This window comes from Oscarella lobularis, chromosome 4 (genome assembly GCF_947507565.1).
Source record: "Oscarella lobularis chromosome 4, ooOscLobu1.1, whole genome shotgun sequence".
Lineage (NCBI taxonomy): Eukaryota > Metazoa > Porifera > Homoscleromorpha > Homosclerophorida > Oscarellidae > Oscarella > Oscarella lobularis.
Window position 1 is genome coordinate 219,942 of NC_089178.1, and position 19,345 is coordinate 239,286.

The following is a 19,345-nucleotide window of genomic DNA, read 5'->3' on the forward strand; positions in this document are numbered from 1 at the left end:
TTAGCTCACGCTAACAAGTAAACATGTGGACTACAGCGTGGATATTCTTTGTTCTTGCTCTAAGAGCAAGAGCCAGTGAACACTGCACTGCGGAAAAAGGATGTGAGGGACAGAGCGAAAGCGACGAGGGAGCGAAAAAGTACGAGAAGCAAAGTTCCGGAGGTAGGAAGTAGGATTCGTTCTCATTCAAAGCATTGCGAGTCTTTTGAGGACGATGGGACGGCTATTTCAAATCGATAAAAGCTGCCGTGGAAAGTCACAAAGATTGTCCTAAGGAGAAGTGCTCCTGCTACAACGAGGTTCTGGAAAAAGATTTGGAATTGTGGAAGGACGGAATATCGGAAGAAACTTTTAATGAGGCCAAGCCAAAGGGGATTTATTATCAAATCATACGACACAGGCTCTATAGACAAAAAGACTGCATGTTTGCATTCAGGTAGTAGGTACATATTGTGCATATTGATTGATGGCATTCTCTTACATACGCAGATGCAGTGGAATCGAATATTTTATATTGCAACTGGTCAAAGATTTGCCTGACATGGAGCTCGTGATCAACGTTCAAGACTATCCCAAGGTAAATGTTCAGAGGAAAGAAGGAAGGTTAAAAAAGTATTTTCTGTCTTAGGTTCCAACTTGGTCTAAACCTCTTCCTGTTTTGTCCTTTAGCAAGGTCTGCTCGCTCGCTCTCTCGTCTCTATTGTTCTACCCCAATGGGTGATTTAGACTCCAAGAGAAAATGATATCATGTATCCAGCTTGGACTTTCTGGGAAGGAGGTCCAGCCGTTTGGCCTATTTATCCATCAGGTTTAGGAAAATGGGATGATCAAAGACTGATTATAACGAGGTCAGCCACGACAGCCTAATTTTTAATAATTAGTTCTATTGTGACTGCCTATTGTTTTTTTGTGCAGAAAGGCAAAGGAGTGGCCATGGGAGAAGAAAGATCCAAGAGGATTTTTTATTGGATCGAGAACAAGTGCTGAACGGGATCCTTTGATTTTGTTATCGCGTCAAAATCCCGAACTGGTCAACGCTTCTTACACGAAAAACCAAGCATGGAAATCAGATGCAGTGAGCAGCAATAGGACTATTCCATCTTAACTAACTTAAACTCCTTTTTTTAGGACACTCTCGGTGCACCACCAGCAAAAGAAATCAAACTAGAAGACCACTGCAATTACAGGTAACACGGCTTTTGCTCCTTTTGTCCTACACTAAAATCATATTGCTTATTTTAATAGATATTTGTTTAATTTTCGTGGGGTTGCAGCAAGCTTCCGATTCAAGCATCTGTTTTTATGTCACTCTCTCGTCTTTCACGTCGGTGACGAATGGATTGAGTTCTTTTATCCGCCTATCAAACCTTGGGTTCACTACATTCCCGTTTCAACCAGTCTCAATGAAGTCGAGTGAGTGTCTGAGGCAATCAAAAAAAGCGAGAAAGACACGCTCTTTTGAATTGTAGAGAATTGCTAGAGTTTGTGAAGGAGAATGACGATGTTGCGAAGGAAATTGCTGAGAGGTACTGTACGATTGCCTGCGCCTACGAATTGTTTTAATATTAGTATTTCATTCCCTAAAGGGGCTTCGATTTTGTGTGGAATCATTTGACAGTCGAAGACATTCTGTGCTATTGGAAGAAGCTTCTCAAAAAATTGGCGAGGCTCGAAAAATGGAAACCCGTGAAGAAGGACGATCTTATAGAAATTGCCTCGAAGAACTAAAAATGTCTGTCAGGTAGTAGCTGAAGTTTTACGTACACAGTAGCACTACAATGCCCGTCAGTTTGTGCGATATCCCGGCAAATGGAAGACGTTTGGCGTTCGGGTTTGAGCGAAAGCATTCGTCTTTTAGTAAGGCAGGAACGTAAAAAGGTTCCTCTGCATTGACCGGATCCTCTGCTCCCTCTGCTCGCCTCAAGTCTTCGATCGAGCAATGCAGACAGCCGAAAAAGGCGGCGAAAAAGACGTCGAAGACGGAGGCGACGATCGTCGCGTCGATTCGTCAAGGAGACGCTCTCTACGAAAGTCTCGAGTACGCGGGAGCTGCGGCGCACTATTCGAAAGCGTTGCATCTGACGGCGGGAGGCGGCGGGGAAAAAAAAGTGGGGTCCCTATAAGAATACACGCGAATCGCGCTAGATTTACTCTTCTGGTGTGTGCAGTCGGACGATTTGGAGCTTGTGTGGAAATTGGCATCGTGTCACGAGAAAAACAGAGACGTCAAAGCTGCTATTGGAATTGTACTACGTACTGTAGCGAATTGATCAGAGCATTTCCCTTCTCAAAATTAGATTTTTTAGATTGAAGAAATTAGTTTCAAGCAAAGATGCCAATCGTCGAAACTGTTGTCCCTTGCCGCTCACCTGTACAAAATTACCTCTCAGCGAAGGCAAAAAGAAGCATTGGCCGCGATTGGACGATAAAAGAAGAAATCCTTTTTTAGAAACGCTCTGACTCATTACAGAGCAATAATAAAACAGACTCCTCTCGCCCTGGAAGCAATAGAGGGAGTCCTCTCTCTTGGAGTGCAATCGAGCGAACTTATTGGCAGTGTTGGCGGACGCATTCCAGCTCCAGTTCTTAGGAAATATCCCTGGTGAGATGGGAGCTCTAAAAATGGACGCTAAATCAGTGCTCTGATTTAGGCTGACACCGTGGATCCGTGCTCACGAGCAAATGTACATGAACAGATTTCTTGGTATGTATGCACCATTCAATAATTAATTAATTAATAATTCATTTTTCTCTTTCTGTAGCTGCTGCCGATCTTTTCCAGATCACCGGTGACTTGGTACTGCGTTCTCTGTGCATTCTCTTCGTTTCTGTGTTCTCTTACTTTTAGATTCCGGATTGCTCTGATCTTTTGGCTGTGCATGGCTACGTTTTGTGGCAGGCTGATCAACAGCAAAAAGCGAAAGTCGCATTTCAAAGAGTAACGTTATGCAGTGATTGCTATATTTAGCTTACTGTCCCCACCTCATCAAGGCCTGCTCTCGCGATCCCCATCTATTGAAGTACATGGATTCCTATGCTCATTTGCTGTTTGTGAAAGAGGATAGAGTGGAACTTGAAAAGTGCAATTCACATGCCCCCACATGAACCTTAAAGTCAATATTTTCTCTTTCTCCCTCTCTTTAGCCTCGCAGCTCGACTGCTTTCCACTAGTCAACTCTATCCCCAGCCTTGGATTGCTCTCGGCTATTTGAATTGTCTTAATGCGAGATACACGAAAGCGCTCTACTTTGCTCAAAAGGTTTTTCTCCTAATAAACGAGAGTCTTAGCGTTGTTGGCTCATTTCCTTTTATTCAGGCCTTGTCTCTCGACGAGAGAAACGTGGAAGGCATGATACTAAAAGGTGTCGTACTATCGTTTCTGCGAGGGGAGAGCGCGTTTTCACTTTATATCCTCCTCATCTACTCTAGGCCGCGCTCTTCATTCCTTCAAGAAGTACCACGATGCGATTAAGCATTACAAAGAGGCACTTCGTCTTAGCTCGGGATACTTTGAGGCAATGAAAGGTAAGAAAGGGACACTCTTTATACTAGCGTCAATTTCTGTTGCAGGTCTCGTGATGTGTCTTCTTGATAATCAAATGACTCGTCTTGCCGAAGCGACGGCGCAAACGGCCGTCAGAGTTCTACCTCAGTCTGCCAGACACTTAGTTGTAATGATCGATTCATTGATTATCGACCATGTGCTTATCTGTTTGTTTCAGCTTCTCGCTTTAGTTTATAATAGAGATGCTTCGAGGAGAGAGAAGATGAAGCAGACGCTCAAGGAGGCGTTGCGTCTTCAGCCGGGCATGGCACCCGCATCTCTACTTCTCTCGCGTCTCTACAGCGAAGAAGATGACCACCAGAAAGCGATTGCATTGTCAGACGAGAAACACGCGCCTATATCATCTCTCTATGTCTGATGACCGCTGTCGTCTCTTTCAGATTAAAAACGTCTATTGAACAGTCGGAGAATGCTAATTTGACGCCGCTGCACGTCGCTCTTGGCGATCTCTATCGCAAGACGAGGCAATTACAAGAGGCCCTAACCAGCTACGAATTCGCACTCAAGTGAGACCTCTCCTCTCTCTGCAAAGTGCACGTTTTCGAGGATTCCCCCTTTTTTGAACCAGATGTCGACGCGACTGCAAAAAAGCGCGAAACGGCATTGCGCAAATCCAACGCGATCGTCGCTACGATGCGACGACTGCAGATCAAGACGACGGCTGGTGAGCAACGAAATTTATATGTATAGCAATAGTACGAGATCATTCGTTATGGGACGAAAAAAAGACGACAGTGAACGGTTCAAGCTAAATGTCTCTATAGATCGAGTCGCTACAACGTCTGAAGTATGACGTGACGCTTTCTGTTGTGAGTGAATCGGTGTCTTTTGAAAACCGAGCTCTGATAGAACGTCGCCACATTGTGAATATCCATTTGCTTTGCCTACGCACGCAAAGTGAGACAAGAAAATTCGACTCCTTTTTTCTCCCCCCCTACGTCACCTTTTCAACGAAGTCGCTCTCTTGAATCTCCACGATATCCATTTCGCCTCCAAATCGACTTCTCTGATAGGTCAATTGATCTTGAACTAGTTGCTTTAGCAGGAAAAGAAGTAGCTCATCGTTATCGCGATGATACGCCAAATAACGAGAGAACGCCTATTGAAGAGAAACCCCAGGCTTCGGTAACAAATACCAACCAATAGAATCTTTTCATTCACCTTTCTCATATTCCTCATGACGGCATATTTCTGCGCGTCGATGAAACTCTCCAACGTGACCCGTATGGCCATGTTGACGTCTTCGTCCATGACGTATTCGCGCAGATGCAGTTTGGCCTGGGCTTCGGCCAATCGAATGATTGATTCGATGTGACGAACCGTGATTGGAACGCTTCCCGTTGCCATCGACTCCCGTCTCAATTGCGCATACAATTGCGCCACTTTGTCTTGATCCATTCGATGCAATTTGGGATGCACTTTCTCCTTTGCGTAGATTATGTATTTCTTGAGCAATTCCTGAGGAATTTTTTCGGGTCCTCCGCTAGAGTTGGTGGGCCCCGCACGACTCTCCTCCTCCTCCTCTTCCTCCTTTAAAAATGACAATTAGTGAATGAAGGGTGAAACACAGTACACTGTCCAGCAAAATAAAAGCCACCCCACAGAAAAGGGAAGAGATCAAGGACGGACTCTATTCGCGTACCATTTGTTGTGCTTCTGTTTCGTCGCCCTTTTTTGGGTGATGACGCACGTGGCTGTTCACCACAAACCTAGCCAAGCGCTCGTCCTGCTTAATTAACAATAATATTTAATTGCGTAATAAATGGGTTATGAATCTTTCCTCTATGGCATCAACTGTGTCTCTTACGACGCACAGAACGTCAAATCGGGAGAGAATCGGCTCAGTCAGATTTACCTACGATGATCGAAATATTGACGTTGACGTCAAAATTTTCTCATTTACTAACGTTGTCAGAAAACGTCATAGTTGGATCATATCGTCCTCCAATTGGATTCGCGGCTGAAATAATACTACATCGAGCCTATACGTACAAAATCTGCAGTCACTACTCTACTCTGATCATTTTTTATTGTTGGCACCTGCAATGACGTTACAATTCCTGCCTTAGATATAGAAATACTCTGCTGTTCCATTGCCTCATGAATACTCGTCCGATCTTGATCATTCATCTAATAAATAAGAGCATTCCACTGAGCCAAAAGCAGCCCTTCTCAAGTGAGCCTACCTTATCGAATTCATCAATAAGACACACTCCTTTATCGGCGAGAACAAGAGCGCCCGCTTCGAGAGTCCATTCCTTCGTAACGGGGCTCCTTTGCACAAAGGCGGTGAGACCCACAGCCGACGCTCCCTGTCCCGTCGTGAAAACGACTCGAGGTGCCGTCTTTTCGATGTACTTCAGAAATTGCGATTTGGCCGTTCCCGGATCGCCGCAAATCAGCACGTTGATGTCGCCGCGAACCTGATGCTTACCACCTAGAAATAATAATCAATAGTTGGGAAAGAAAAATGAGTGCGAGAGTAGAGTACCTGGATCTTTGGGTTCTCCGCTGAACAGAGCCAAGGCAATGGCTCTCTTGATATTCTCGTGTCCGTATATGGAAGGAGCGATACTGGCAATTATCTGGATGCAAAATAGAATAAGATTTTAAGTTGCCACGTGATCTGCGAAATACTCTATCGCAAATGCGCTGATCCTTAGCCAATGCCATGATCTGTCGTTGATCTTCGTCCGTGAGAGAGCTCACCGCCAATTTGTCGTCTCTTTTTGTTACGTAATTCGCTTCGATGATCGTAGCAAATACAGGAAATCCGTTGGCCATGTTGAGCGAGCCGTCGTAATTATTGCGATAAATTCCCGTCAATTCCTAACAACAACGAATGGCATATTTTGACTACTGAAATTCTCCTTCTTACAATTTCGTCTCCGGGTTTGCACGAATCGACCAAATCAGCCAAAAGAATTGTTTCCTTGGAACGAGGCAATCGTCCCGCCGCCACTTTCCCCGGACTTTCTTGTATTGTCACACGCTGATAATTCTGATACAACGTCTACGCGCCACATTATATCATATATATATACATATTGATTTTCATACCTGTTCCATGTTGATTTCGAAGGGTCCATTTGATTGGCATTCCGGACAAGATCCGGGTTTTATTTCCTGACTTTGGTTTTGATAGAAAGGTCCGAGAATGAATCCGCATTTGGGACAATCGAATTTAATCATGTTCAATTGGGGAAGAACGCTTGTCGTCGTGGTAATCACGCCAGAGGTGCGAATCAATTGATTTAAATGAAGTTGCCTGAAATAGAATTTAAAAAAAAACGAATCAATTACGTAGTCTTATAAGTGACACCTCAAAGATCTCAGATCTTCCATGAGAGGAAGTTCGGCTATTCGGATATAGACGTGATTGTGAATCCGCGTGTAATTCGGATAAATTCCCAATACAACTTCCCATGCAGCCTTAGCAAGAGTATCTTTAATTAATCAATAATAGAATTAATTAGAAAATACTTCGTCAAATATTTTCAACATTTCCGCCGGAACTTCGGGCAGAAAATACGCCAATACTTGACAATTGGATGCCAATACATTGTAATTGACAATCAAGCTCTGCTTGTTGCCTAGCCAACCCTTCCCCATTAGCAATCGATTATTTATTACGTGTCTTTTCTCACTTTCCACCATCTGTCTGATTTTCTCCCTATAGACGCTCTGTCCGTTTGTGTCGACATACGTTTTCAAAAACATTTTGAATCTCAATTTGATTTCGAGTCTCGGTCCGGCGAGCGACACCCACTCCTTCACCGTGTGCCCTTTCATGTCTTCCAAATTGTCAATCGCTTCCGGAAGCTATAATAATTAATACGAGATTTTTTTATATATACATGTATATGAAAAATTACTTCTTCCATATCGTCAGCCATGCTATCGCGTTGAGTTTGACTCCGATCTCCCATGAGACGTCGTCGCCTCGCCAACGGCTGCTCGCTCTCCTCATCTTCGCTTTCATCTAGAAATCAATAACGAACCTCATAATCAATATTGATTTTTCTTGAAACCCCCGGACCGTATAAAAGCCCGCGTCTCATTCTCCCTTCAGCCGCCGCCGCGTCCCGCCCCTCGGCCCGATCCCGCCGACGCATTTCCTCCTCGGCGGCCAATCGCTGCTCGACGCCGATGACGTCATAATCGGCTGCACTCGAATCGAGTCCTTCGCCTTCGTACGTATCCAATTGGGGAATGGGTCGATAGTCGCGTTCCATTTGATCGCCGAACAATTCTTCGCCGTCCTCCACTTCGTCGTCGTCGCGAGCGCGTCCATCGTCGTCTTCGTTTCCGAGAAGCGCGTCCGTTTCGTCTTCGAACGGCGGCAAATCGCGTCCGCCCGGGCTGCTCGTCAGATCTAATCGGCCGGGACTGCTCGTCGTTCTGGGACTCTACGAGACAGCACGCGATAGGGTCGCGAAGTCTGATTTCTCTAGTAGTTCACCGTCATCTCGCTTGGCGCCTTTTTCGTCGACAAATAAGGAATAACCGGGCACTACGTCGTCGTCGTTGCGGTAGGCCTACTAATACCCGGACTAGAAAGCTCCCGTAGAAAGCCAAGATGTCGAATAATAGCTCCACAGTTAGCTCCACTGAGAGTGAGATGTCCTTTTGCGTCAACATTTTAAAAATAGGCCTTGTGCCGTCTAATACAAGGTACGAATTGTATGCTGTGTTTCTCTCTACTGTAGAACCGTCTAGGATTCCTCTGTGGGAATTTCTCCTCACCGTTCCTTCCGCCCTGTTTCTTTTCTATCTTTTATTCACATTGCCGCGCGCTCGAAGACGATTTTCTGCCTCGTCGAGTCCGTCCCCAATTTTCAAGGCGTTCTACACTCTGGTGCGAATCGTGTGACGTCGCGAGAGTCGAGGCGAAGTGACGCCTCGTCCATTCTCCTTTCAGGTGTGGCTCGCAACTGGGCTAAGCGTGATTCGGGGAGCGGTTGCAATGGCCGTCGAAAGCAGCGACGAACTCGCTCCCAAAGTAAATCGTTTCCGCTTTTTCCCCTCCGTTTGTCAAACGTCATCCGTCACTTTCTTTTTTTTTTCTTTAGCTTTTGTGGTTTCCTCTTCATTTTATCATATCGGTTTTGTCCTTGTCCGTTCTTGCTCTCGGCTTATTTTTCGGTATAATGTCCTACGTAGAAAAATTACAACATTAATTATCAATTTTCTTTTTTTTGTATGGATAGGTCATTTGAATAGTCGCCAAAGCATTGTTTGGACTCTCGTCATCACGTGCACCATCAGCGCCATTTTTCAGGCGACACAGGCCGGTCTTGAAATTCGTCTGTCAAGGACGTCTCAAACACCAATTAGTGTCAATCAAAGTGACAACTCAACAAAATCCGCAGTCATTCGTCTTTATTACCTGTATGGTGGAAACGTATTTGCACTAACGGAAAGCGCTATTGTGTTGGTTGTAAGTCTGTTATTTCTACTATTGTACTGGTAACTGGCTAAGGCGTCGTTTCTCTTTTACCTGAAGGCATATTTGATTCCCTTTCTTCTTCCCATCAGCTGCTGTAGACATAGTCTGAGGCTTCCAGGTGAGTAGAGTGAAGCCGAGTTCTGAAACCGTATGACTACTTCTACTTTTTAATTACATAGAACGAAGACTTTTTTATGTTTATTGCCTCTTTGTTGAATTGATTCACATAAGTCAAGTCATTGGTATTGCTCTTACCATGATTAACAACGATTCAGGCTATTGGTATGTTCAAATGTGCAGGAGTAGTCTAAGTCTAGTTTTTTTTGTTGTTTTTAGTATCTTGGACGTTGCCTCCTATTTGTACTATTGCTTTCTGAGTCCAACAATTTACGGGGTATTCCTGCTTTCCTTTTTCAGGTACATGCTAACTGCACGAGACAGTGCAACAGCAATAGTACTGTTTCCCGTATTGTAGAAAGCAGATACAGACAACATCACCGGCCTACTACAAAAGCCAAAGGGATACAACACCACTAACTGAATCCAAACCGATATCTAGATCTCGCAAGGGATCCTTCATGTCCAGCTATGGAACCTCAGGGAGCATAAACGTAATGGACACAGATGAAGGTATCGTTGGCTCGTACAGTAGCACGCTGTCCACCACTAACGCTTCCGGTTCACTACTTTTTGATTCCATGCATTATGAGTGATTTTTTGTACATACGCTTTTTATTGCTAATATACAGGTGTACAGTACTACGTTTTGCGACAAGTGAAACATGCAGACGACCGGCGTCCTAACAAATGAAAGAGAGAGTCCAACATCGTTACTAGACACTAAAAAAGGCCAAAGGCAACGGCAAATGACGTAAACAGAGTGAAAAACGAAAAAACAAGGGGAGCACTTCCGCCTCCCAAAGAATTTGTGGGCTTGTTAGGTTGAACAAAAGTCGTCGGAATAAGATTCAAATTGCTGGGAAATTCATCCGTATTTCTATCATTGCACCAATCATTAGGATCGCTGCCAGCATAGCCTTAATTATCAAAGGAGAAAAATTATATACAATAATAATCACAGAAGGTTATATATACTGGTTATGTTTTGAAGGACAAATCGATACCACAAGGGAGTGTCAGCAGAAGTGCAAGACGTGTCGCATACAAACTTGTACGTTGGATTATTAACGGGAACAACGTAGCATCCCGTTGCCGTTCCCGTCCCACAGTACTCCTTTCCCTGAGGATCTTCAGCACTAAAAACGCCCACTCACATACAAGAGATTAATTTAATAAAACGATTACCAGACACGCCCTCCCGATTGAACACTTTCAAGCTAAAAACAGTGCACGTGACCCCGCGAGGTGCGATAAACTATTAAAATTATTGATTTGCCTTGATTTCGATCATATATTCGCCAGCGCCCGCTTTGATGGTCACGCACTCTCTCGGCTGGTCCGGTCGCTCGACGCTCGGTATTGTCGCCTGATAATAGCCGTACGGATTCGACGAGGGATCGTTTAGAGACGGCGGATCTGTGTTGTATCGGCTCGGCGGAATGAACACGTAATCAGGACAATTTGCGTTGACCGCTGCACCGATTGTGCTCGCGACTACAACAGAGACTTCGTTTCGACGCGTTTCGAGGCGAAATTCTCACCGAAGAGTAGCGTTCTCCACATGATGTACGTCACGCTCTTCAAGCCACACCCTACTCTACAGCCCCCGGATTTGCAAAGACGCATGCTCTGCAGATAAAAAATGTTCAAAAATAAGTTCCAGGTGCGAAATAAGCCCGAACTGAATCTCTTTGCGATTCTTTCTTTTAGGGAGGACCTTTCTTTGAAGTATTCAGTTCGCAAGGACGCAATCCGTCGTCCGAATGGAAGTTGACGGGCCCGTCTTCGGCGATTCGCAAGGAATTCGACAAAGACGTCAAGAGCTACGTGTTCGTACTCGAAGGAAACTCGTCGACTATCAAAATGACGCTTCCTAAAGACGAGAAACAAACTCGTAGGGAAGGGAGGAGCCTCCCATCGTTTGCCCGGATTAATTAACTAAAAAAATCGTACTTTGTTCATTATCAGTGGGACTAATTCAACAGTATTTGGTATTTCAAATTTTTGCCGAATCGGGTCGGGGATTTTCAATCGATTTGGGGTAATAATTAATTTAGTTCTAATTTCTCCGAAATTTTTTAACTTGGTTCTTTCTAATAAAAAGGGTTTCGGACGTATCTCAGGTTCGACGTCACATCTTTTTGTCGTCGTCTCACAAGGAAGCGACGTCGACTCCTCTTCACGTTCGCATCCCATTGGTTTCAATGAAACGCGGTCAAGTAATAAAACTAATTCTTTAATCTTCTTTGTGATTAGTCTATTGTCTATTCTTAGTGGGTGAATTTTTGTTTGGATTTGGTTTCGCTAGTGGGAAACGCTTTCCACGGTGCCACGTTCCATGCCATCGAACAGATCACACTGAGTGCCGCTTGTAAAATTCGAAAGATATTCACACTTAAACATCAACCACCAGATCCGGATCAGGAAGCACGTAAGATTCGACGAGTCTAAGGAAAACCCTCTAGTTTAATTAATAAATAGACTCGCTGCATGCATAAAGAACAGTTTTTTTTATTTTTTATATAATATTGATTTTTTTGTCTTCTAGTTTCCTCGACTGCCATAGTCGAGCCAATCCCCAGGAGTCTACAGATTTCTACCGGGGATATTAGCGTTGTGACTCAGGTGCTTTGTGCTGTGTACTTTGTTCAAGCTACCGTATTGCTAAATGTTTTTTGGTTCAGATTTTGCGACTTTCTTTACTGTCTGGCCAAGAGACGAGGGCAGCGAGAGTTAAATCGGGAAAGCCTTCTTCGGCTTCTTCTCTCTCTTCTCGTCGCATGGCACATGTGCGGTTCTATTTCAATACTTCTCAGCGCAGCGTTATTTATTTCTCTACCAGACTGCTGCTACTGCTACTGCTGCTTCCGCTTCTGCGGGAAAGAAGAAGGCTCAATCGGCAGGAAAGGAGAAAACGAAGCCACCTCCGGAACTAGTGGCATCTGAACCAAGACCTATCAAAAATCAGAGCAAAGCCGTTTCTACGCAGGCGACGAAAACGAACAAAGATTCTGAAAAAGAAAGGTTTCTACATATTAGCTGTACCTCGTGCATTACCCACGTTTTTGCCACATTCCGGTCACGTAGCTGAGGCTAGAAGATCCAGTACCGTTCTAGACTTTTGTACTGTAGCCCCGTTTGGGTCTGATGTACAGTAGCTTTGATACTGATTTTTCTTCTCTTTAGTTCTGTGTACAGTTACGTGTCTCCACCTCACAGCGCAAAACATCGCGGTGGCGGCGGAACCTCTCAGCCCGGCGACGCGGGAACGGAACCCGTCTTCCCGGCTGATCAAACGACCGCTTTTCCTACCGTCGAAGACGATTTTGAACTGAACAGTTCGAGAGGAACCGATTCTCTGCACGGAAGCTGCAGGGGCGCCACTCTCGACGAGGATTTTCTCAATGACGACGGACAGGAGGAGGAAGAGAGCGATGACGAAATTATGGAAAGACTGGTGAGAGCGGAAACGAAGCGAAGTTCTCACGTCGTGAGTCGAATGAATGAAGTGGAAAGGGTAGGAACAGCTAGGGAAAGTTCGGACCGATTGAACGTCATTCCACCCGAAATGCGTCTGTCGGACGATTACGATTGGAGGAATTATCAGAGCAGTAGCGGATCGCCGACTTCTCCGCTCAACTCGACCGATCGCCTACCCGGAAACATTGTCATGGACGATTCCATTGAGGATGTCATTGTGGACGATGACGGCGAAGGAGACAGTCTCTCTTCTCTGAGCGACGAAGGACTCACTATGAGAACGGTATGATTTTTTAAAAAATGATTCCTCCTTGGGTCCTCGACCGTATCTCTCTTTATACTCTAATTTCTACTGTAGGCGAGCGTCGAGTGGCAACTCGGCGCTTCTCATTCAATGGCAGCAAGTCGAAGTGGCGAATTGAACGCGAGAGGCGCAATGGGAGGACCCATTAGTCCGCCCCTCGTTCTACCGACGGAAAGGGGAGCAGAGGCGGTGACGGAAGCGACGCCGAACGCAGAACGTCGCCGCAGGGGCGGTGTAATCGATGAGGACGACGAGAAAAGCGAGACCGACGGGGAGGAGGAACTCGATCTTCTCTACGATCCGTGTCTCAATTGCTACTACGATCCGAGCACGCACAAATATTACGAACTAGCGTGAGCTTGCATTTTAGAATTCATTTTTATTTATGCCGTGGCATTTAGCGTCGTCTGAAACGCGGACGACGTGTCCGTTTTTGTCAATTCTCGCAATGCCATCGTAGCGTAGGACGACGACGGAAGAGAAAAGTTGACTCGAACTGCCTTCAGTTGACCCTCGCTTGGTCGATGTGCAAATGACCCTTCGAGCTTTTGCAGATCCGTTTCTATTAAAGAAACGGTGACGTCGTCGTAGGTGAGATGGCTCCTAAACGAGAGATACGAGTAAGTAGATAGAATAGAGAGTGAGGCTAGGCTGAGAGACCAGTCCACATCTGTTGGCTTTACTAGTAATTTTCTATACGCACCAGACAGCGAGTAATCCCTACCAAAAGCATAGAATCTAACGCTCTTTTTTAATAGTACATTTACTTGACTCTGTGCTTCAGACCAGCAAGAGTAAAGCCGTCTTCTTTCAGCATAGAATTATACCATTCTTCCACTAAAATACTTGCACAGGCCCAAAAAATTGCTAAACTGATTTGACTAACTTTGGTTTTGAGGTAATTTTACATCATGGCCCGGTAGAGGCACGACTACGTCAAAAATCGTGTAGCAAGGTAGCTCCTCTTCGCTTATTTCTTTGACTGAGGAGCTCTCTGGAAGTACTTACTTAGTCTACGAAGACGAACATGGAAATAATCCACCTTTGTGTTGAACCAAGTCCCCCGGTAGAACGTTGAATTGAAATTGTTGCAATCGACGACTTACAAGACGGTTCCAGATTAGACTCTGATAACTGTGTACGTACATAAGCCGTGTACTCCGAGGAATCTAGAACAGAGAAAGATAAGCATTTTCCACGCGTAGCTATCAGACGTCACACGGCATTTAAGCAATTCCAGGCATCCTTCATTCCAAAACGTTGTATTCCTTTTAGCAGTTGAATTTCGATAGTGCACCGTTTTGGCATTTGTTTCAAACATTTGCTCGCGTTCCCCGTGTCAGACCACAATGAGCAGACCTTTGCGACGTCCGGCTCATCTAGAAGCTACAATAGAACCTCGATCATTTATTGTTGGGACCACCTTTTCTTAATGGTGTTAGTATAAGCCCAATGGCGTCTTGCCACCTACTGCTAAGAAGAGCTCTACATAAGAACGTTTCTTTCTAAGTACCTATGCGGATATGTATTTTTATTATGGCTTACTTTCCTACTTCGTACGTGGGCACGCTTGACGTCCCAAATCTCTGCATTCCGTAATAGTTGATGAAACCTTTGTCTTGCAGAGATGCGAGGCACGAATCAACTACTGACGTGTCTTCTTTAACGTTTCTAAATGAACCTAATTGCATATGAATTTCTGTTTTGAGATGTGAACTTCACCTTAGAATTATCTGGAATCTGTTTCCTTCTAACTCGCCGAGTCTAAGTGGAGAATTGCTGTAGCTACATCAAAAATTATCAATTTTGTAAACTATGCTCGTGATGAAATTTTGAGACCTAAAATTTCCAACGCGAATATTTCGCAGCTTTTCATTCAATTTTGCCAGCGTTTCAGCTGACACTCTAAACCAAGACTTTTATAAAATTTACAAAGACGATAGAAAGCTGACCTGTAAGCAGAAGCGGCCTGTACCGTTACAGCTCGTTTGTCTTTGGAGCCAGCAAAGGCAAAAAGAGTAGGCTTAGCACTATGATAGAAAACCGTCAACGTTCAATTTTTTTCCTATAGCTAGAAGCGTTAACTTGATAAATTTTGCCATGAGACTAATAGCATCAGCAGTGTCTTTGTATTCTTTGTACAGCACAAAACGACAGTAATCTCCTCCTCTACTCTTAGGCCACGGATTTCGTCGGCTTTTGTTGCCTATGTATTTTAATGAGTAGCATCAATTGAATGATACTGCTGCTGTACTTTTAGTTGCCCTGACAACGTAAATGACTTTTTCTTCTCCGTCATCTTTGGTACTGCTCTCCAATTGCGGAAATTTGGCCTTGATGGCTTCGTGGATTCTTCCCCGTTTTAATTTGTCATTTGAAGTCTGGCAGAAAACCACCTGTCACTAAAACGCACCTGTGTTTTCAAAGTCAACCTTTATAGTGGTACTTTCTCGTTCTCCTCTCGAAGTTTCTTCTAATTGTTGTTCAATTTCTTCTGATAGAAAAGATTCTTCTTCTAATAGGGACTTTGCCTCCTCTCTCTCTGGCTCGTCAGGTACTGCCAGACTCGTCAAGTGGATGACCCTTCCATCAGGAGCAATTTCGTTGACCAGAAAATCGGAATATCTTCGATCCACTCTCATAAAAAATTTGGAAATTCAACAAATACAATTAGGAACCTTTGCTTGATGATTCCAGAAAATCGACTCTGTCTATTTACCCATTCTACTATAGCAACGTCTTCTTCTCTCAAGTGGCCACCCGAAACTAGAAAGTATGACGTCACTTCACTAAGTTTGACGTCACCACGATACGACACAACTTGCCAGTTGCAAGTTCTTGTTCAGTGACAAGTGACTGAACAGAATCGGCACCGATTTTCCTTCTCTTCGGCTCGGTTCCTTCCTCGGTCGATTCACGTGCACTTTTCGTGGCCATCTCGTGACGTCAGGCGAGCTGGTTCATCCGCTTCCCGGATGGGATGAGCACGCGCCTTGGAGCGTTGGGGCGATCATTTGCCAGGTTCTTTTCAAGCGGCATCAAAGTGAAGCGATCAAGACAAGCGAATCCTCCCGAAAGCATGGAGGAAGGAAAATCTCGACTTCGCGCTCAAATCGAATCGAGTCGCGTCGTTCTTTTCGGCTCGTCTCAATCTCCGACGACGATCGACGTAATAAGCGCCTTGCCCTTTCCACTTCTAACCCACGCCACTCAAACGTAGGCGAAAGAACTCGTCGACTCGCTAAACGTCGACTTCAAGTCGTTCGATCTCGATCAAATAGGTGAGGGGCGGACGATGGGCGTGGCCCTCTCCTTCCTCCTGCATTTTAGAGATATCCTTTCTCAGATGACGGTCGCGCGTACGCGGACGCGCTCTCGTCTCTCACGCAGCAATCGAAGCCGCCCTATTTGTTCGTCGGCGGCGAACACGTCGCCGACATCGAAGCGTCGCACAAATCGGGTCGAATCGCGAAGTTGCTGGGCGTGGCCAATAACGTGACGTCGTCGACGACGGCGGAGAAGAAACACTACGATTACGATCTCGTCGTCATAGGAGGCGGATCCGGCGGAATGGCCTGCTCCAAAGTAATTAAATAGATTAATCTGTTTTTGATTGATTTATGGGGAGGGGATTGTTGATTTAGCAAGCCGCTTCTTTGGGAGCAAAGGTAGCCTGTTTGGATTTCGTTTTGCCTAGTCCCGTTGGAACGTCGTGGGGATTGGGCGGAACGTGCGTCAACGTCGGATGCATTCCCAAGAAGTTGATGCACCAAGCGTCGTTGCTAGGTAACGTTCACAATTTCAAATTAATTAAAAAGAGACGTTTTTACGGGAGTTCCTTTTTTGCAGGCGAAGCGATTGGAGATGCTAAGAAGTTTGGCTGGCAAGTCGGCGGCGACGGAGTGACTCACAATTGGTCCGTCTTGGTCGAAGCCGTCCAAAATCACGTGAAATCATTGAATTGGGGATACAGAACGGCGTTGTCTGATAAAAACGTAAAGTATCTCAACGCGTACGGGGAACTAATAGACGAGCACACCATCAAGGTAATCAATCAATCGATCACATCCCCACACAACATAGAAGAATGACAGGATTTTTTTATATTAGACTGTAAATAAGCGAAAGAAAGAATCTCAAATTACAGCGGCTAACATTGTGATCGCAACAGGAGAACGACCTCGCTATCCAGACATTCCTGGAGCAAAAGAGCATTGCATCACAAGGTATGGTACACTTGTAGTCATACTACTAGTAGCCCTCTAAGTTGTGTCTATTGTTAGTGATGATTTGTTTTCTATGACGACTCCGCCGGGACGCACGCTTGTTGTGGGAGCGTCGTACGTTGCTTTGGAGTGTGCCGGCTTCTTGGCTGGAGTTGGCTTTGACGTATCTTGCATGGTGCGGTCTATTTTCCTCAGAGGATTCGATCAGGTTAATAACTGTGTTTACACGTACGCGAGGACTTTTCTCACAATCGGTTTTTTCTTTTGTAGGGAATGGCTGAAAAAATTGGAGATCACATGGGAAGTCACGGGGTGAAATTCATTCGTCCTGCCGTTCCAACGAAAGTGGAATTGATTGAGGAGGGACCGCCTAAGAAATTGAGAGTCGAATTCAAAAACGTAAAAACGGGGGAAATATCAACGGACGAATTCAACACGGTACAGAGAAAAACGCGCAAAACTAGAAAAAGTTTTGGTTAATTGAGGAAAATTGTTTCAGGTTCTTTTAGCTATTGGAAGAGATTCGTGTACTAAGGGAATAGGTCTAGAAAAAGTGGGCGTGAAAATGAATCCACAGTATGTCTGCTGTAGTGTATAGAAAAATTACGACTTCTCCTTTAACGCTTACCACTAGAACGGGTCGTCTCCTGACGACGTACGAACAGACAAATGTTCCTCATATATACGGAATTGGAGACATTCTTCAAGGAAAGCCTCAATTGACTCCCGTTGCCATTCAAGCTGGAAAACTCTTGGCTAAGCGTCTGTTTGGAGGATCGTCAATAGAGGTACAGACTCACTTTGCCTTATTTATTTATTTATTTATTTATTTATTATATTCGTTGCCGTTTAGTGTGATTACGTGAACGTTCCAACGACCGTTTTTACGCCTCTCGAATACGGATGCATTGGACTTTCAGAAGAAGATGCCATAGCCAAATACGGAGAGGACAACCTAGAGGTAAATTAATTAATAATGTCCAGACTATGATTGGTCATTTGATTCTGTGTTTGCTAGATTTATCACACGTATTATCAGCCTCTCGAATGGACAGTCCCAGGACGAGCGGAAAACATCTGCTACATGAAACTGATATGCGATTTGTCAGACAAGGTGAACGGAACCGGGTGCACTATTCAATCTATCATTTTTTCGCCTGTTTCCAGGAAAGAGTGGTCGGCTTCCACGTGTTGGGTCCCAATGCGGGTGAAATCACGCAAGGATTCGGCGTGGCCGTCAAAGCCGGCGCCACCAAAGCTCACTTCGACGAAGCCATTGGGATTCATCCAACTTGCGCCGAGGCAAGACAGTTTAGGAAAAATCCCAACGTCGGAGGGGGCTATAGTTTGCTTTGTTAGAATTTCACCCTTCTCAACATCACAAAGCGATCCGGAGAAGATCCAGCTGCAAAGGGTTGCTGAGGTTAGTTTGCTACTAAAGTCTGTCTTGCAGCAAGACGCACTTTAGTAGCAGATTCGATATGAACTGCGTAGAAACAGCCGGTTTGCATGCGTTTGCGCGCGTGTGTATGATGGCCTCGGTTGTAAACCTAAATTTGCGGGACGCCGTTTGGCCTGATGACATGCTGCGCTTTTTCTACGTTGGACTGTTTTGTGTTGCGGTACGTTTATAAAGACTATTTTCTTTTCGTCTTGTATCTATGAATGTATTTATGAATGAGTAACTTCCTCTATGCATTTAGCGGATGCATCAAGCGTTCGCCAGCGCCAAGGTCAACACTTAAGAGTCCCGCTGACGTAGTCTCTCCCTCGTCAAAGCGACGTTGACGAAAGAGAGCGATAATCGAACGTACGAGCTGTCCATTTCGCTCCCAAAAAAGCCGTTTGAGAGTCGAGGGGCCTCGTACACAGTCATGTGACGTTCTGCGCGTGCAGTGATAAAATCTTCTTATCTGCAAACCTTCAAACTGAGTGGCTTTTCCGATGGCATAGAAACGTAGGCAAGGCCAAAAGGACATCAAAAATCCGACGGGACTCCTAATTACGCGCTGGGAAGACCGTGAACGCGACTCGGAACAATTGTACGAAAAAAATACATCGATATATTACCTAATTACTAACAATAAAATCCCGTCTTTTCAGCCGTCTTTTCGCTTGCGCCTATGTCCTCGATTTGCATGTAGAGCACCTAAAAAAAGAAAAGATAAAATCTGTTCGATCTGTCCGTGTACGTACCTTTT

The 19,345-nt window shown here is 44.9% G+C and overlaps 8 protein-coding genes across 10 annotated transcripts; 5 read left to right on the forward strand and 3 right to left on the reverse strand.

The window, feature by feature from the left end:
- The first annotated feature begins 3 nt into the window (after positions 1 to 3).
- On the forward strand, positions 4 to 1,781 carry LOC136186503 (protein O-glucosyltransferase 1-like). 2 transcript variants are annotated; one of them, XM_065973859.1, is made up of 10 exons: positions 4 to 162; positions 211 to 436; positions 490 to 577; positions 629 to 673; positions 727 to 848; positions 916 to 1,072; positions 1,129 to 1,187; positions 1,246 to 1,413; positions 1,470 to 1,526; positions 1,587 to 1,781. In XM_065973859.1, the coding sequence occupies exons 1-10, from the start codon at positions 24 to 26 to the stop codon at positions 1,726 to 1,728; spliced, it is 1,203 nt and encodes a 400-aa protein (XP_065829931.1). In that variant the 5' UTR covers positions 4 to 23; the 3' UTR covers positions 1,729 to 1,781. The 2 variants fall into 2 exon arrangements, with proteins under 2 accessions (XP_065829931.1, XP_065829930.1); XM_065973858.1 differs by having other exon boundaries at positions 5 to 162; positions 916 to 1,075.
- Positions 1,726 to 4,331, forward strand: LOC136186502 (anaphase-promoting complex subunit 7-like). The gene is made up of 16 exons (XM_065973857.1): positions 1,726 to 1,857; positions 1,926 to 2,108; positions 2,169 to 2,246; positions 2,307 to 2,395; positions 2,450 to 2,602; positions 2,652 to 2,704; positions 2,763 to 2,797; positions 2,849 to 2,938; positions 2,992 to 3,080; positions 3,145 to 3,259; positions 3,317 to 3,362; positions 3,430 to 3,525; positions 3,571 to 3,671; positions 3,723 to 3,880; positions 3,946 to 4,071; positions 4,134 to 4,331. Exons 1-16 carry the CDS (start codon positions 1,810 to 1,812, stop codon positions 4,231 to 4,233), a joined length of 1,560 nt encoding a protein of 519 aa, XP_065829929.1. The 5' UTR covers positions 1,726 to 1,809; the 3' UTR covers positions 4,234 to 4,331.
- Positions 4,228 to 8,103, reverse strand: LOC136186497 (DNA replication licensing factor mcm2-like). Its single transcript, XM_065973852.1, has 18 exons — positions 8,028 to 8,103; positions 7,605 to 7,974; positions 7,441 to 7,547; positions 7,213 to 7,387; positions 7,049 to 7,158; positions 6,888 to 6,997; positions 6,626 to 6,833; positions 6,444 to 6,578; positions 6,203 to 6,394; positions 6,057 to 6,150; positions 5,752 to 6,002; positions 5,606 to 5,695; positions 5,473 to 5,547; positions 5,344 to 5,420; positions 5,208 to 5,289; positions 4,727 to 5,095; positions 4,509 to 4,664; positions 4,228 to 4,449 (listed from the first exon to the last, which is right to left on the reverse strand). Exons 1-18 carry the CDS (start codon positions 8,031 to 8,033, stop codon positions 4,339 to 4,341), a joined length of 2,718 nt encoding a protein of 905 aa, XP_065829924.1. The 5' UTR covers positions 8,034 to 8,103; the 3' UTR covers positions 4,228 to 4,338.
- Positions 7,750 to 9,773, forward strand: LOC136186504 (transmembrane protein adipocyte-associated 1 homolog). 2 transcript variants are annotated; one of them, XM_065973861.1, is made up of 10 exons: positions 7,750 to 8,097; positions 8,159 to 8,239; positions 8,285 to 8,423; positions 8,487 to 8,567; positions 8,638 to 8,710; positions 8,776 to 9,005; positions 9,072 to 9,132; positions 9,194 to 9,296; positions 9,351 to 9,431; positions 9,490 to 9,773. In XM_065973861.1, the coding sequence occupies exons 2-10, from the start codon at positions 8,187 to 8,189 to the stop codon at positions 9,725 to 9,727; spliced, it is 1,059 nt and encodes a 352-aa protein (XP_065829933.1). In that variant the 5' UTR covers positions 7,750 to 8,097; positions 8,159 to 8,186; the 3' UTR covers positions 9,728 to 9,773. The 2 variants fall into 2 exon arrangements, with proteins under 2 accessions (XP_065829933.1, XP_065829932.1); XM_065973860.1 differs by lacking the exon at positions 7,750 to 8,097 and having other exon boundaries at positions 8,124 to 8,239.
- On the reverse strand, positions 9,731 to 10,739 carry LOC136186506 (uncharacterized). Its single transcript, XM_065973863.1, has 5 exons — positions 10,676 to 10,739; positions 10,411 to 10,628; positions 10,320 to 10,351; positions 10,110 to 10,270; positions 9,731 to 10,051 (listed from the first exon to the last, which is right to left on the reverse strand). The coding sequence occupies exons 1-5, from the start codon at positions 10,695 to 10,697 to the stop codon at positions 9,855 to 9,857; spliced, it is 630 nt and encodes a 209-aa protein (XP_065829935.1). The 5' UTR covers positions 10,698 to 10,739; the 3' UTR covers positions 9,731 to 9,854.
- Positions 10,453 to 13,419, forward strand: LOC136186500 (protein CFAP20DC-like). Its single transcript, XM_065973854.1, has 10 exons — positions 10,453 to 10,797; positions 10,845 to 11,028; positions 11,103 to 11,175; positions 11,239 to 11,353; positions 11,409 to 11,565; positions 11,683 to 11,759; positions 11,819 to 11,923; positions 11,977 to 12,158; positions 12,321 to 12,897; positions 12,973 to 13,419. Exons 1-10 carry the CDS (start codon positions 10,777 to 10,779, stop codon positions 13,273 to 13,275), a joined length of 1,794 nt encoding a protein of 597 aa, XP_065829926.1. The 5' UTR covers positions 10,453 to 10,776; the 3' UTR covers positions 13,276 to 13,419.
- Positions 13,218 to 16,016, reverse strand: LOC136186501 (pseudouridylate synthase 7 homolog). The gene is made up of 16 exons (XM_065973855.1): positions 15,744 to 16,016; positions 15,597 to 15,684; positions 15,351 to 15,543; positions 15,173 to 15,299; positions 15,004 to 15,124; positions 14,871 to 14,948; positions 14,758 to 14,823; positions 14,641 to 14,703; positions 14,464 to 14,589; positions 14,342 to 14,403; positions 14,140 to 14,297; positions 13,961 to 14,087; positions 13,805 to 13,912; positions 13,686 to 13,755; positions 13,579 to 13,638; positions 13,218 to 13,521 (listed from the first exon to the last, which is right to left on the reverse strand). Exons 1-16 carry the CDS (start codon positions 15,853 to 15,855, stop codon positions 13,302 to 13,304), a joined length of 1,779 nt encoding a protein of 592 aa, XP_065829927.1. The 5' UTR covers positions 15,856 to 16,016; the 3' UTR covers positions 13,218 to 13,301.
- Positions 15,897 to 18,842, forward strand: LOC136186499 (thioredoxin reductase 1, cytoplasmic-like). Its single transcript, XM_065973853.1, has 14 exons — positions 15,897 to 16,087; positions 16,139 to 16,199; positions 16,265 to 16,503; positions 16,563 to 16,704; positions 16,768 to 16,964; positions 17,029 to 17,144; positions 17,202 to 17,352; positions 17,415 to 17,582; positions 17,644 to 17,720; positions 17,779 to 17,932; positions 17,998 to 18,105; positions 18,163 to 18,258; positions 18,312 to 18,446; positions 18,504 to 18,842. Exons 1-14 carry the CDS (start codon positions 15,899 to 15,901, stop codon positions 18,564 to 18,566), a joined length of 1,896 nt encoding a protein of 631 aa, XP_065829925.1. The 5' UTR covers positions 15,897 to 15,898; the 3' UTR covers positions 18,567 to 18,842.
- The last annotated feature ends 503 nt before the right edge of the window (positions 18,843 to 19,345 follow it).